We start from the raw sequence: 17,835 nt of genomic DNA on the forward strand, positions 1-17,835 counted from the left end.
TATCCTACCATCATGGTTCTTCCCCTAACCCCAGCCTTTATCCTACCATCATGGTTCTTTCTCTAACCCCAGCCCCTATCCTACCATCATGGTTCTTTCTCTAACCCAAGCCCCTATCCTACCATCATGGTTCTTTCTCTAACCCCAGCCCTTATCCTACCATCATGGTTCTTCACCTAACCCCAGCCCCTATCCTACCATCATGGTTCTTCACCTAACCCAGCCCCTACCCTACCATCATGGTTCTTCACCTAACCCCAGCCCCTATCCTACCATCATGGTTCTTCACCTAACCCCAGCCCCTATCCTACCATCATGGTTCTTCCCCTAACCCCAGCCCTTATCCTACCATCATGGTTCTTCCCCTAACCCAAGCCCCTATCCTACCATCATGGTTCTTTCTCTAACCCCAGCCCTTATCCTTCCATCATGGTTCTTCACCTAACCCCAGCCCTTATCCTACCATCATGGTTCTTTCTCTAACCCCAGCCCTTATCCGACCATCATGGTTCTTTCTCTAACCCCAGCCCCAGCCCAGGCTGTGGGCAGAAGGAAATGAGGTCATCTCCTCCAACAGGGCAGGGCTGTACTAATCAGTACCCTGCTCTCCTCTCCAGTACCTACCCACCATGCTGTTCTCATTACCCCAACATGTGGCTCCCATTTCACATTCCCAACCTTTTGTTCTGGGACAATTGCCGTTGTGTCCTTTATCAAGGTCTATTAATGCTAATTCATCATAACTCACTCTTCTCTTTTCCCTCTCTCTCTGGTCCCACCAAATCAATACTGTGTACGTGTGTGTATGTACACGTGTGTGTATGCGTGCATGATTGTGTTTATGTATACGTACAGTTGAAGTCGGTTGGAGGTTAGGTTGGAGTCATGAAAACTTGTTTTTCAACCACTCCACAAATTTCTTGTTAACAAACTATAGTTTTGGCAAGTCGGTTAGGACATCTACTTTGTGCATGACACAAGTCATTTTCCCAACAATTTTTTACAAACTATTTCACTTATAATTCACTGTGTCACAATTCCAGTAGGTCAGAAGTTTACATACATTAAGTTGACTATTTATCCTTGGGAGCAATTTCCAAACGTCTATAGGTACCACGTTCCTCTGTACAAACAATAGTATGCAAGTATAAACACAATGGGACCACGCAGCCATCATACCCTCAGGAAGGAGACGTGTTCTGTCTCCTAGAGATGAACGTACGTTGGTGCAAAAAGTGCAAATCAATCCCAGAACAGCAGCAAAGGACCTTGTGAAGATGCTGGAGGAAACGGGTACAAAAGTATCTACATGTATATCCACAGTAAAACGAGTCCCATATCGACATGACCGGAAAGGCCGCTCAGCAAGGAAGATGCAACAGCTACAAAACTGCCAGAAATAACCCAGACTACGGTTTGCAACTGCATATTGGGACGAAGATCGTACTTTTTGGAGAAATGTCCTCGTACTTTTTGAAGAAATGGTCTGATGAAACAAAAATAGAACTGTTTGGCCATAATGACCATCGTTATGTTTGAAGGAAAAGGGGGAGGCTTGCAAGCCGAAGAACACCATTCCAACCGTGAAGCACATGGGGTGGCAGCATCATGTTGTGGGGGTGCTTTGCTGCAGGAGGGACTGGAAAATTATGTGGATATATTGAAGCAACATCTCAAGACATGAGTCAGGAAGTTTAAGCTTGGTCTCAAATGGGTCTTCCAGATGGACAATGACCCTAAGCTTACTTCCAAAGTTGTGACAAAATGGCATAAGGACAACAAAGTCAAGGTATTGGAGTGGCCATCGCAAAGCCCTGACTTCAATCCCATAGAAAATTTGTGGGCAGAACTGAAAAAGTGTGTGCAAGCAAGGAGGCCTACAAACCAGACTCATTTACACCAGCTCTCTCAGGAGGAATGGGCAAATATTCACTCAACGTATTGTGGGAAGCTTGTGAAAGGCTTCCCAAAATGTTTGACCCAAGTTAAACAATTTAAAGGCAATGCTACTAAATCCTAATTGAGGGTATGTAAACTTCTGACCCATTGGGAACGTGATGATAGAAATAAAAGCTTAAATAAATCACTCTCTCTACTATTATTATGACATTTCACATTCTTAAAATAAGGCGGTGATCCTAAATGACCTAAAACAGGGAATTTTTACTAGGATTACATGTCAGGAATTGTATGTAAACTTCTGACTTCAACTGTATGTGTGTGCCCTCCTGGAATATGCTTCACTGGAGGCCCAGTTTGCTCCTCTGGTTTAGGAAACCGCTCCGTAGACCCCTGTCAAACCTCCATACATTCCCCTCACTGACAGACCAGCCTTAATGGCAATTTAATGGAGGTCTTAAACGTCACATTCATTTTCTGAGAGGATACATTCTAATTTTCTACTTTTTTTGTTCAGTTCATCCTGTGTGGATGTAAGAACATGAATAGGCATTTATCACATGAAATCCAGACTAACTCTGGTTCAGGAATAAGAGGAGGTTGAATAAGTAAACAGTTGCCTTAAAGTTACATTATGTCCTATTTCCATTGGAGCCTAGCATTAATATTCACAATAGAATACAAATGCATTAATATTCACAATAGAAGACAAATGCATTAATATTCCAATAGATTGGTCATGTAGTTGTGAAGTTGCTGTTTCGTTCCCCAGTCAGCCCCATCTAGCCTAAGGTGCCCACATGGAATCAATGACCCAGGTATCAGTTTCCCAAATTTGTGTAATTATACTTCTCCCGGAGCGAGTGTTTTAATGTGAAGGGAGGCAATTAGAAACATCCTGAAAATGTGGACGTCCTTTCAAACATGAGAGAGAGAGAGAGATCAAAAAGCCTCTGAGTCAGCCTGATGAGGAAACAGGGCAAGTGTTGATGTTTAATGCACGTTTGGGACTAGAAAAGGTCACTTTGTGGAAGAGTTCTGTCACACACGTATGTTTTGTACACACGTAGGCAGGAGGGCGGGCGAGCGCACACACAAAAACTGAGTATCAAGCTATGACTCCTCCTGACGGTTTTCGGTAATTAGAGAAAAACAAGCAAAACAGAAAAATCACAGGCTTGTATGTTTGGCAAATATACTGTATTTAATTAAATAAAACTATAAACATGCAGTAACTGTATTGCACTCCAAACTATGTAAACGTTGCACAACTCTCATTTCAGTTATTTGAATATAGGAGTAAAACCTATCTGATCATGGACTACTTTCTTGTGACTTGTGCCTCAGTCTGTGACTGGTGTGTACACAGAGAAACCCCAGAGGGGTATGATGGGAGGTATGTGGGGGCACAGACAGCTCTAGTCTGATGAGGGGCCTCTGCTCCACAGCCATTGATCAAATGCTGCAGGCCAGGCAGTCTGCCTGAGTCCCAAATGGCACCCTATTCCCTATATAGTACACTACTTTTGACCAGGACCTATAGTGCTCTGGTTATAAGTAGTGCACTATGTAGAGAATAGTGTGCCATTTGGAACGCAATCTAAGTACGGCTTGATGTTCATCCTTCCCTAGCTTTGTTTTCCTTAATGCCTTTCCTGTTTCACTCCCATCACAATGTCTTTATCCCAAATGGCACCCTTTTCCCTACCTACTGCACTACTTTTAACCAGAGCACTATAGGCCCTGGTCAAAAGCAGTGAACTGTACTGGGAATAGGGTGCCATTTGGGACACAAACCATTTGTCGCAGGCCTGCCTCTCAGTCTGAAATACTACCATATGCTATGACATTACTGAGCAAGAACTCATTGGATCTTTTTAGTAAACAGAGGGCCTATTTTTTACCCGAGGGGAGGCCAGGTTTCTCACACAAACACACATGAGAAAACATGTGCTTAGACACGGAGGAATGAGCACACACACTGAACAACATGTGGGCCTCCTTGGAAGACAAATCCCTGCAGCAGTGAATAATTCCCTACCTACCCTCAGGAGGAGGGATGCCAAGTGAACACATGCATTTAACACTCATGCCTTTACAAGGCACAGTCCTTCCATGAAAGCTGGAGCTTCTCTGTAAAGCTGATGGCTTTTCCAGCTTTGAAACCTTCCCCTCCTCTCCCTCACGTAAACCAGACACTACCTACCCCTCTCTCACACTCACTACACCTCTCTCACACTCACTACACCTCTCTCACACTCACTACACCTCTCTCACACTCACTACACCTCTCTCACACTCACTACACCTCTCTCACACTCACTACCTCTCTCACACTCACTACCTCCCTCCCTCACACTCACTACCTCCCTCCCTCACACTCACTACCTCCCTCCCTCACACTCACTACCTCCCTCCCTCACACTCACTACCTCCCTCCCTCACACTCACTACCTCCCTCTCACACTCACTACCTCCCTCTCACACTCACTACCTCCCTCTCACTACCTCTCCTCGCTCGAACCAGCAACACAACGACAACAGCCACTCTCGAAGCAGCGTTACCCATGCAGAGCAAGTGGAACAACTACTAGAAGGCTCAGAGCGAGTGACGTTTGAAACGCTATTAGCTCGCGCTAACTAGCTAGCCATTTCACTTCGGTTACACCAGCCTCATCTCGGGAGTTGATAGGCTTGAAGTCATAAACAGCGCAATGCTTGATGCACAACAAAGAGCAAAACGCAAAGAAAGTACTGTTTGAATGAATGTTTACGCACCTGCTTCTGCCTACCACCGCTCAGTCAGATACTTAGATACTTGTATGGTTGTATGCTCAGTCAGATTATATGCAACGCAGGACACGCTAGATAATAGTAATATCATCAACCATGTGTAGTTTGATTGTTTTTTATAAGATAAGTTTAATGCTAGCTAGCAACTTACCTTGGTTTACTGCATTCTCGTAATAGGCAGTCTCCTTGTGGAGTGCAAAGAGAAAGAGGCAGGTCGTTATTGCATTGGACTAGTTAACTAAGGTTGCAAGATTGGATCCCCCGAGCTGACACGGTGAAAATCTGTCATTCTGCCCCTGAACAAGGCAGTTAACCCACTGTTCCTAGGCCGTCATTGAAAATAAGAGTGTGTTCTTAACGGACTTGCCTAGTTATAATTATTAAAAAAATTTAAACGGAAAATAGGCGCCCAAAAATACCGATTTCCAATTGTTCGAAAAACTTGAAATCGGCCCGAATTAATCGGCCATTCTGATTAATCGGTCGACCGCTAGTAGATACACAGACGGGGACAGAGGGTGTCTGACCCCCCTGGTAGATACACAGACTGGGACAGAGGGTGGCTGACCCCCCTTGTAGATACACAGACGGGGACAGAGGGTCGCTGACCCCCCTTGTAGATACACAGACGGGGACAGAGGGTGTCTGCCCCCCTGGTAGATACACAGACGGGGACAGAGGGTGTCTGACCCGCCTTGTAGATACACAGACGGGGACAGAGGGTGTCTGACCCCCCTGGTAGATACACAGACGGGGACAGAGGGTGTCTGACCCGCCTTGTAGATACACAGACGGGGACAGAGGGTGTCTGACCCGCCTTGTAGATACACAGACGGGGACAGAGGGTGTTTGACCCCCCTGGTAGATACACAGACGGGGACAGAGGGTGTCTGACCCGCCTTGTAGATACACAGACGGGGACAGAGGGTGTCTGACCCCCCTTGTAGATACACAGACGGGGACAGAGGGTGTCTGACCCCCCTTGTAGATACACAGAAGGGGACAGAGGGTGTCTGACCCACCTTGTAGATACACAGACTGGGACAGAGGGTGGCTGACCCCCCTTGTAGATACACAGACGGGGACAGAGGGTGTCTGACCCCCCTTGTAGATACACAGACGGGGACAGAGGATGGATGACCCCCCTTGTAGATACACAGACTGGGACAGAGGGTGGCTGACCCCCCTTGTAGATACACAGACTGGGACAGAGGGTGGCTGACCCGCCTTGTAGATACACAGACAGGGACAGAGGGTGGCTGACCCCCCTTGTAGATACACAGACGGGGACAGAGGATGGATGACCCCCCTTGTAGATACACAGACAGGGACAGAGGGTGGCTGACCCCCCTTGTAGATACACAGACGGGGACAGAGGGTGGCTGACCCCCCTTGTAGATACACAGACCATGGCAGAGCAGGGCTGACACTCTAGAAAACACAGCAGACAGGGGCAGAGGGCAGAGGCTGAGACAAATGAACACATCCTCCCAGTGGGATATCTATTCTGTTTTCCATGGCAAGAAGGAGCAGATGTGTGGAAGACATTCACTTACTACGGTATTCTGCTCTATTTAAGAATGCTGATTTATATTTGATTGAGGTTAAGAGAGAAGAAAAATGTATGACTGTAGCTGCTGTATAGACATATAATGGTTTCGATTTGACTGACAGAGTAAAAATTCACTTATAAAAAGGGTACAGCTGCTGTATAGATCAATTGCTATGGTATGGTATTCTGTACAATTTATTACCTGGCTCTCATTGATCCACTGTTAGAAAGCTATTAATGCAATGGATTTAACAAATGATTTATCAATGGATTTAACAATAAATTTAACAATGGATTTACAAATGGATTTAACAGCTTTACGTCACTAAACTACAGGTATTTCCTTAATAATGTTCCATCCAAGAATTTGATGAATATGATAATATATTTCCTAATCTTACATTGCATTGAGCAACTTGCATTTGCCATTGAATAAAAGAGTTTGAACCTGTGTCAAGTTCAAACAGGCCTTTCAAAGGGGGGAAGCCATAAAGAAAGGGAAACTACACAACAATAAAACTACATTTCATTTCCTTTTATAGATGAAAAAGAAGAACACATTTCCTTATCATATGTGAAGTCTTGGAATTTCAGGACTATATCGAAGACTATTGGAAGACTCTTGGACTCAAGGACTCTTGGAAGACATAGCCTTAAGGTGGACTAAAAGATATCCGATCCTAAGACAATGAACAACCGTAGTAAGAAATAAATCCAAAGGTGTTTTTCTAAAGGCGGGACAACTGAGTCATCCAAATGATCCTGATGCACATCATTATGGATATGAATGGCATTCAAATGATCCTGATGCACATCATTATGGATATGAATGGCATTCAAATGATCCTGATCCACATAATTATGGATATGAATGGCATTCAAATGATCCTGATCCACATAATTATGGATATGAATGGCATTCAAATGATCCTGATCCACATAATTATGGATATGAATGGCATTCAAATGATCCTGATCCACATAATTATGGATATGAATGGCATTCAAATGATCCTGATCAACATAATTATGGATATGAATGGCATTCAAATGATCCTGATCAACATAATTATGGATATGAATGGCATTCAAATGATCCCACATAATGGATCCATTCAAATAATTTATGGATATGAATGGCATTCAAATGATCCTGATCAACATAATTATGGATATGAATGGCATTCAAATGATCCTGATGCACATAATTATGGATATGAATGGCATTCAAATGATCCTGATCAACATAATTATGGATATGAATGGCATTCAAATGATCCTGATGCACATCATTATGGATATGAATGGCATTCAAATGATCCTGATCCACATCATTATGGATATGAATGGCATTCAAATGATCCTGATCCACATAATTATGGATATGAATGGCATTCAAATGATCCTGATCCACATAATTATGGATATGAATGGCATTCAAATGATCCTTCAAATGATCCACATAATTATGCACATAATTATGGATATGAATGGCATTCAAATGATCCTGATCCACATAATTATGGATATGAATGGCATTCAAATGATCCTGATCCACATAATTATGGATATGAATGGCATTCAAATGATCCTGATCCACATAATTATGGATATGAATGGCATTCAAATGATCCTGATCCACATAATTATGGATATGAATGGCATTCAAATGATCCTGATCCACATAATTATGGATATGAATGGCATTCAAATGATCCTGATCAACATAATTATGAATATAAATGGCATTCAAATGATCCTGATCAACATAATTATGAATATAAATGGTATTCAAATGATCCTGATCCACATAATTATGGATATGAATGGCATTCAAATGAAGCGATTTGAAGAGCTGAAGGCTTCCAGTCTGTTCTAGTCCTGACCAGCCAGGTTTAGCTGAGAAAGAGCTGATCACATTACAGACGCACCGACAAGACAGACAGAGACAGAGCAAGCAAATGTCTGTATGATGAGGGAGAGTGCTTGTTGGGATATGCAGTGTTGTGCTTCACGCTGTAAGAATGCTCTGTACTACCCTGGGACCTCTATCCAAACCAGGATCCGGCATCCAGGATAATGACCGAGACATCGGCTGTTCCTCTCTTCATGGAAGCCCTAGCATTGATACCGTAATGACTAAGGCAGGGATGACATTGTAACTAATGTGCATGTAAATACACCCACATCTCTTCCCTACTTACAATGAACTAACGATATGTAACCCTAATTGTTTAACTCAACTAAATAAAAATAGACATCGAGCCACCAACTCCGTCGAGCCACCAACTCCATCGAGGCACCAACTCCGTCGAGCCACCAACTCCGTCGAGCCACCAACTCCGTCGAGCCACCAACTCCGTCGAGCCACCAACTGCTTAGTGAACACAGTGACAATGAGCACAAGAAAGCAGACCACCGTGGTGTAATCTCACTCTGGGCTCTGGGCCTTCGTGTCGTAGTAGTCATAATAAAATGACTGGTAAGTCGGGTCACATTGAAACACAGGAAGGGGACTGCCTTGTACCGTAACCATTTATCTGACTCTTGAGCCTTTGAAGAGAACACTGTATAATCTCACGCTGGGGTCTGAGTCTTTGGCAGGAAGTAGGAACTTTCCCCTGGATATCAGATCACTGATGAGGTAAAGAGAAAAGAGCAGATAATTGATAGTAATCACTTCAGCCTGTCAGTCAGACACAGTCATTAAAATTGTGTGGGTGTGTGTGTGTGTGTGTGTGTGTGTGGGGTCTGTGTGTATTTGTTTGTATATGTGTGCGACGGAAGCTAACATACAGTATTTCTAAGTCTGACCGTTTAATCATTCATTTATTTATTGAATAAAAATGTATTTATAAATGTATTGCGTAAGACCAGACCAGGCACAACAACAGCTAGACTCTGACCGGCCGATCAACACTGCAGTGCAGTACCCTGGGGAGGTGAACAGACGTACTGGACTTCTAATTCACTTTTAACATACCTCCCGCTTATCAGGGCCAAACAGCCATTCTTCCCTAGCAGCAGGACTGACAATCAAAGGCAGGCAGTCGTGCATCTGAAAGACCCCGGCCTCATTGAGAAAAGCTCCAGGGCGACGGCTCTGTCCCGATTCAGAGCTAGCCAACCAGGGACTTTCCCACAGAACAGAGACAAAACTGCCTACAAGGTTACGAGCTGGTTGGATGGTTTTCAATGCTCCCTCAAAGAGGTGGAGAGGAATAACTCTAAACCTTGTTACCCCGACCCACACACACACACACACACACACACACACACACACACACACACACACACACACACACACACACACACACACACACACACACACACACACAAATGGTGCACATGCGCACACACACGTGAACGGTGCACACACACACAGAGAGAGAGACAAACTCACAGAATGAACACACACTCTCTCTCTCTCTCTCTCTCTCTCTCTCTCTCTCTCTCTCTTCTTTCTCCCTCTCTTCACAGACTGTCAACACTACGAAACAAGCGCACCATCCCTGATATCATTCATCTGCAGCCAGATGTTACAGCCATAAGAAAAAGGGGGAACAAGAGGGTGCTTCTTTCCTTTGAGTAACCTTCAAGCGAAAGTGGATGAAAGGAAAAGGTGTCCCACACATGCAGTCAAGCCAGGGCTGGTAAGGGATCCCAGGGCCACCACTATAAAAGACTTGGCCAGGCCACTGCTTGTGTATGTCTAGGGACATTGTAAAACACATTTCTTTCCATACATTTGTATATCAAGGCATGACTGGGAATCATTGGGACAATGACAGTTGGTGCAAAACACACTCCTGTAGCGTTCCACCACCGTGGGAGGCCGTTCCTAATCTTGCTAGAACAAAAGCGGTACCTGCTGTGTGCCAACCCGGTAGTGACAAACCTACCGATTCTACTTGATTTTGAGCCAATCAGAGAGCACGAACCACCACGTGGGGGAGCCAACCCAAAAAATAGGGCATTTTCTCCACACATCCAAGGATGAAGCAGTCACACTTCATATGCAATGTAAGCTATGTGATGGTAGCTAGCTAAGTTCACAGACGCAATGCACACAACACTAAATAATTCCCCCTGGCAAACTAACCACTAGTGTTAACATTCTAATTAACTCACAATGGGTAAGTTAATTTCCATGAAACAGCTGCCTGTGTTAGCTGCAAAGTTAGGGCAGTGTCCTTTGCTAGCTAGTTATGTTGCGCTAGCTAGCAAATATGCTAACGTTAGCTAGCTAGCAAAAAATGTGGCTATGGGCTGGCAGTATGGTATTATGGAGAGGGATTTAAATTGTTTCTTTGTCATCTTGCTAGGTAGTTATCTAGCTGTGGCCACCTGGCTAGTATCAACCAGGGCTTTCTACAAAATAGCAACATTAGCACAAATAACTACCTAGCTTACATTGGAATCTAGACCATAAAGTAATCAACACACACAAACATGCAGTGTCAAACAATGCTACTGCCACCTTCTGGTTTGGAGTATTTTAACAAGGCTGAGTGGCTGACAATTTCCAAGGTCTTTGCTGTGTGAACACAAAAGAGATTCAGGTGCTAAGTACCGTTGGAAGGGAAACGTTTGACAATCCTACCAGTATGTCTGAGGTTTAAAACAGAGTAAGTAGTACTGTGATTAGTGGTGCTGATATCAATGTTATTGTTTCCTCTGATCACCTGAGTATCCACATATTAGGAAATACGGCAGACCATTGAAATCAATAACAAAAGTCTACCAAATCACAAACAGAACACTATTATTTGTTATTCCAATGAATTAAACATATCAATCATGTGCAGACCGTTTACTCTTCAAATAGACTAACCTATTTTCCTTATTTCATTTAGTTCTGAGAAACGTTCATGTAAAGTGTGTGTTCTATGCTGGATTTTGAAGCGTTTTAACCGGCCCATAGAGGCAAGGCAAACAACTAGGTCATTGTCCCAGGTGGTGGAGTAAAATTTTATGTGGTTGTAAGCACCAGGGGAAACCAATACGGGTGATTTCACCTGACTGCGTCCCAAGTGGAACACTAATCTGTTTATAGTGCACTACTTTATCTGGTCAAACGTAGTGCACTATATAGGGAATAGGGTGCTATTTGGCACACAACACCAGTCTCAGAATTTGTCCAAGAGACCTGTTATAAACTTTATTGATTGCATTGGTCCTCCAGACTTCCTCTGAAACCTAGGATGCAATTCCCAGATAAATCTGTTAAGAAGAAGTTGCAATCTCCAACTGTCTCTTTCAAACTAATATGTTTCGTAGTTTGGCTGATATCACGGTGGCTCCAATTCCACGAACTATAATCATAACTTTACCAGATGTAGGCAAATGGCATTTGATTAAAAGGATTACACAGCTGGTAATATCCATCCAATAAGGACGTCTGGCTTGAGTCGATATTCTCTTTTTCCTCTCTCTTGTTATTACAGAACTATGGAATAGGAATGAAGTGTAGTGTGTATTACAAAAACATCCAAGCAAATCTCCTCTAGAGAGAAATGGGATGGATGGAAATTTTGGCTCATTTTGAAAAATATAAATGAGTAATCTTCATTCTTAGCGAGCCCCTTGGTGAGGCTGTGACAGAATACCGCTGAGAGGCAGGGAGTGAGGGATGGAGGGAGGTAAGGAAGGAGCAGAGTTCCGGAGGATAAGCACTTTAATCCCGAGCCAACCTCTGTCCCACGGGACCTCCAGCAGACTTCTGCTGCCCTCTCAATGGGAGAGAAGCTCTACTGAATTAAAACTCTGCGCCAACCTCAACATCCACAAAACAGTATCCTGCCTGATCCTCATTTTATTTTTTTATTTAACCTAGGCAAGTCAGTTAGGAACAAATTCTTATTTACAATGACGTTCTTCACCGGCCAAACCTGGACGAAGCTGGACCAATTGTACACCATCCTATGGGACTCCCAATCACAGCCGGTTGCAATACAGCCTGGATCAGTGTTGAAAACTCATTGTGTGTAGGCTATACACACTCCTATGTCCAATCACTTTGTTGCCAATATTATGTAAAAGGTTTGAGCTTTTAAGTAGACAATCATGTGGAGGTTTATGTTGTATCAATGGAAGAAAAGTTCAAATGCATATTATAATGAAAACTAAAGCCAGTGTGGGTTCCTAAAAAATAGACTACATGTGGAGGAGTGTTCTATCATGTTGGCATTAAATATGTAGACTTTTACAGTCCCTTTGAATAAAATAAACTACCTGACACCTGTAGGTTTGTGTATTTAAAACTTCAAGTGTTTCTTTTAGCAACTGTTGATTGAGGACTTGCATCCTAAGAGTTGTTTGAAGCAGCTGTTGAGGGGAGATGGCCTGTGCTTACAAAGAGGAAATGCGAAGACATTTTAATCGAGCAAACAGTGGCCTGACTTCCTATAGGAAATCACTTCAAAGGCCACCGGGCCCCTAACATAGACAATGCATTACGGGTCAATCTCTCACTCAATAGCACATCAGTCAATCACACAACAAAGAAGCAGCCACTGCTGAGGAAAAGACAACAAACAAAAGCAAGAGATAATACTCAGCCTATTTGATAAATAATACAATCGGGCCATTTTAAATTCTTATCAGCTTCCTCTACTGAGTCCATGTCTACTCTCACAACATTATAACGACAATTGGCGAGTGAAATGTGAATTGCTCAGGTCAAAAACATTGCTGGGTATCTGATAGACCACGGTTTCCCAAACTTGGTTCTGACCCCGTGTACGTTTAGGTTTTTGCCCTAGCACTACACAGCTGATTCAAATAATCTAAACTTGATGATACTTTGATTAATGTAATTAGCTGTGCAGTGCTAGGGCAAAAACCAAAACCCGCGCCCAGGACCGGACCGAGTTTGGGCAACCCTGTCACACCACTTCTCACTTGCAACAAGTTTTACCTTCTACAGTTTCCGGTTGTGGTACAAACTGTCTAGTATTGGCTACATTTAGTTCTATTCTGTCCAGTACTGGCTACATTTTGTTCTATTCGTTCCATATTAATGTAACATGGTTGGGTGGATCCGTCATGGGCTTTATTATAAAATATCACTAATCTACAATAATACTGCATATTTAAACCAAAAGTTTCTGACTTCTTGAAGTATCTTCTTGTTACGTTTTTTATTCGCCCAAATTATTTATAAAAAAATATGTAAATAGCTATAATTTCCACAGCTAGGTTAGAAACAACGTCAAAATTGACGTCAGAATAACTCCAGTCTTTTGAACAAGACTTGACACGCACCTACATAACTTCTACAACACGACGATAGGCTACGTTTGATGATTTTTACCTTATAGTTGCATTTATCCGAGTTTCCTTTCTTGGTGCCAGTCGCCGGTAATGCAGAGTAGTAGTTAAAAAACAGGAATAAAGTTGTGAGTAGGTAAAATAGTCTCGGTCGCGCAGCCATCCCCTCTAGTCCATGAAGACTATCTGTTCAGACTGGAGGTTGAGCCGTCTGACTTAGAATGTTGTTATCTGTGAAGTCGGAGACGGAGTAGTGTTCCCTGCAAGGTGGGGCTGTGGCCCGTAGCAGCCTACCTACAGCTATTGAGAGACCACTGCTGAAGTTGGTTGGCAAAAAGTTAGTAGGCTATTTGGCAGGTCCGGTGTTGTGCCGAAAATGTTCCCCCTGCTAGAATTATCCCCCCTTCTAATTTCCTTAATTTTGTGGCTAGAGTCAAATACTTTATATAGAACAAACTTCACGTCAAGATAGGCAACCGAAATGAATCATTAATGTATGTGTGTTATTAAACATAGAGGAGGGAGTAAAATGTTGGCAAGCAATAAACATTTCCGATCAACTATGGCAAAAATGTTATCCTTATAAAAATACAAGTCGAATAAGACACGGAGGAGATGACGAGATGATGAACAGATGTATTTATGGACTAATACAAAAATTCAGTAGCGGATTTACTTACAGTTGAAGTTTGAAGTTTTCATACACCTTAGCCAAATACATTTAATCTCTGTTTTTCACAATTCCTGACATTTAATCCTAGTAAACATTCTCAGTCTTAGGTCAGTTAGGATCACCACTTTATTTTAAGAATGTGAAATGTCAGAATAATAGTAGAGAGAATTATTTATTTCAGCTTTTATTTATTTCATCACATTCCTAGTGGGTCAGAAGTTTACATACCAAACATTAATTGAGTGTAGCATTGCCTTTAAATTGTATAACTTGGGTCAAACGTTTCAGGTAGCCTTCCACAAGCTTTCCACAATAAATTGGGTGAATACTGGCCCATTCCTCCTGACAGGGCAGGTGTAACTGAGTCAGGTTTGTAGGCCTCCTTGCTCGCACACGCTTTTTCAGTTGTGCCCACACATTTTCTAAAGGATTGAGGTCAGGGCTTTGTGATGGCCACTCCAATACCTTGACTTTGTTCTCCTTAAATTATTTTGCCCCAACTTTGGAATTCTGCTTGGGGTCATTGTCCATTTAGAAGACCCATTTATGACCAAACTTTAACTTCCTGACTGATGTCTTGAGATGTTGCTTCAATATATCCACATAATTTTCCAGTCCCTCATGATGCCATCTATTATGTGAAGTGCACCAGTCCCTCGTGCAGCAAAGCACCCCCACAACATGATACTGCAACCCCAGTGCTTATAATATAATAATAATATAATAATAATATATAATAATATAATAATACTGCTTCACAGTTGGGATGGTGTTCTTCAGCTTGCAAGCCTCCCCCTTTTTCATCCAAACATAACGATGGTCATTAGGGCCAAACAGTTCTATTTTTGCTTCATCAGACCAAAAATTATGATCTTTCTCCCCATGTGCAGTTGCAAACCATAGTCTGGCTTTTCTATGGCGGTTTTGGAGCAGTGGCTTCTTCCTTGCTGAGCGGCCTTTCAGGTTATGTCGATATAGGACTCGTTTTATTGTGGATATAGATACTTTCGTACCTGTTTCCTCCAGCATCTTCACAAGGTCCTTTGCTGTTGTTCTGGGATTGGTTTGCACTTTCCCCACCAAAGTATGTTCATCTCTAGGAGACAGAACGCGTCTTTTTCCTGAGCGATATGGCGGCTGCGTGGTCCCATGGTGTTTATACTTGCATACTATTTTTTGTACAGATGAACGTGGTACCTTCAGGCTTGAACCAGACTTGCGGAGGTCTACAATTTATTTTCTAAATCTTGGCTGATTTCTTCTGATTTTCCCATGATGTCAAGCAAAGAGGCACTGAGCTTAAAGGTAGTCCTTGAAATCTGGCAGGGGGAACATTTTCAGCACAACACTGGCTCCATGCATAAGCGACATAAGCAGTTGCTTCGGGCCCCCTGAATTAGTTTTTACGGGGACTCAATTTACTGCCGAGCTCGAATAGTAGAATAGAATACACAAGTTGTAAGTTCAAATTTGGTTATGCATCAGCATTTTTTCTGTTGTTTTGTCAGTCACTTGCTAGGTTTCGATTGGTGACAGATTTTCATGGGGACGTTTAAAAAAAACGCAGAAAGAAAATATGCGCATTTTCCCACCAGTGGTGGGTTTCCACCGAACTGACCTCTGGATAAAAATCGTAGTGCACACGTTTATGTTTTCTCTTTTAAGTTTTCTTCTACCTCATACAAATCGGAAGTTCAATGTGTTTCCATCCCATTTTAAAGAAAACCGATAGTTTTGTCACAAAATCTGTTATGCCCTGCTATGGTCTTGGCATGTGTGCTCTCGCCAATAGCTCACAGATACAGTGCAGGTAGGCTAGTCTGCATGATGACATTATTATGGATTGCCTAAGAGCAAGAATATCTGTATTTGTCAGTCAAGCATTCCGCGGACAACTACTTAATAAAGGTCTCAGAGCGAGTGACGTCACCAATTGAAACTCTATTAGCGCACCCCGCTAACTAGCTAACCATTTCACACCGGTTACAGTCACCCCCCTTTTGACCTCCTCCTTTTCCACAGCAACCAGTGTTCTGGTTCCCTCTCCTCTCCCCTACCTGGGCTCAAACCAGGGACCCTTTGCACACATCAACAACGGCCTCTTACAAAGCATCATTACCCATCGCTCCACAAAATCCGCAGCCCTTGCAGAGCAAGGGGAACAACTATTTCAAGGTCTCAGGGCAAGTGACATCACCGATTGAAACGCTATTAGCACACACCCCGCTAACTAGCTAGCCATTTCACACTGGTTACACTTTCACCACCCTGTAAAGTTCATCATAACTAATTTCATCTTTAGCCTAATAAGCTGCATGGTTTCCTGAGTCGTAGTGGGAGGCATTCCAAAAAATCCCTGCTTGGTGGGGGGGCCCCTAACCAAATATCGCTTAGGGACCCCAAAAGGCTGGAGCGGCCCTGCTATTTGATCACTTTGTTGCCACCCACCTCAAAATGTGATCTTGTTCTTTGACTCTGGAATTGTTTAAAATGAAGTGTGTCCATGTGAATAAGCCCTTTCACACAGGACTCTCAGAAATCTCCAAGAAAGTTTCTGTGACGTTACCTGCTCATAAGCTCAGGTATGCACCCCTTTCAACCTGTAATGATATGTATTGGAGGGCCCCTAGGCTCTTAAGCAAGGGCATCAAACACTGGCAAAATGTTGACTCCTATGGTTTAAAACCTACAATGTTTAAGTATCCATAATTTTCAAGTAGGCTACCGGTGTGTGTATTTTCTTTTTATAATTGAGGTTACATAGAAAACATAGAAACAAGTGGCTCTCCTACTGACCAAGTTTCTCAAATTTCTATAGAAATATGATGTGGAGATCAAAGTGGGAATTGACTCAGAACCTTATGAGAAAGTGATGCATTTGGGACATTATCTGTGCAGTTACACCCATCTCCCCTTTCAGGTGATCTGGTGTCTCCATTGAAGTCATCATGAAAAAAAAAACCTCTTTGTTGCATCATGAAAGCTGAGGAAATCAATTCACAATCTTTGTGGCAAACAATTATCTAAATGTATCAATGTAGCATACAGATGGTGAGTTAAAGTTGGGTCGTCACTAGTTAACACAGCCACAAAGACATAAACCCCACCTATTTCTACAATTTAGCTTCTTAAAATCTGATTTAAACCTTACCCTAACCTCACTGAAAATCTTATGTCTAACTCTAACCTTAAATTCAAACCAAAAAGCTATTTATTTTTAATGATTTTTTTTTTTATGATTTAAAAATATTTTTTTTATGACTGGACCTTGTGTGAAGGGTAGAAGTGAGAGAGAGTGTGAAGGGTAGAGGTGAGAGACAGAGAGAGAGAGAAGGGTAGAAATGAGAGCCCCTTTGAATTGAATTGAGAGAGAGACAGAGCGAGAGAGAGTGTGAAGGGTAGAAATGAGAGCCTCTGAATTTAATTGCAAGAGAGACAGAGCGAGAGAGAGTGTGAAGGGTAGAAATGAGAGCCTCTGAATTTAATTGCAAGACAGAGACAGAGCGAGAGAGAGTGTGAAGGGTAGAAATGAGAGCCTCTGAATGTAATTGCAAGAGAGAGACAGCGCGAGAGAGTGTGAAGGGTAGAAATGAGAGCCTCTGAATTTAATTGCAAGAGAGAGACAGACAAAGAGAGAGTGAAGGGT

At 42.7% G+C, this 17,835-nt stretch overlaps 1 protein-coding gene across 2 annotated transcripts in view; it reads right to left on the minus strand.

Annotated features, from left to right (window-relative positions):
- The window catches only part of il17rd (interleukin 17 receptor D), a 76,578-nt gene extending 62,677 nt beyond the window's left edge, over positions 1-13,901 (minus strand). The window contains exon 1 of one of the 2 annotated variants that reach the window (XM_052526495.1): positions 13,560-13,901. In XM_052526495.1, coding sequence (XP_052382455.1) covers positions 13,560-13,679 — 120 coding nt within the window. In that variant the 5' untranslated portion in view covers positions 13,680-13,901. The remainder of the gene's footprint in view (positions 1-13,559) is intronic. The other variant, XM_052526496.1, reaches the window with a different exon arrangement.
- Positions 13,902-17,835: the final 3,934 nt, after the last annotated feature.

The sequence above is a fragment of the Oncorhynchus keta genome, chromosome 10, assembly GCF_023373465.1.
Source record: "Oncorhynchus keta strain PuntledgeMale-10-30-2019 chromosome 10, Oket_V2, whole genome shotgun sequence".
Taxonomy (NCBI): Eukaryota; Metazoa; Chordata; class Actinopteri; order Salmoniformes; family Salmonidae; genus Oncorhynchus; species Oncorhynchus keta.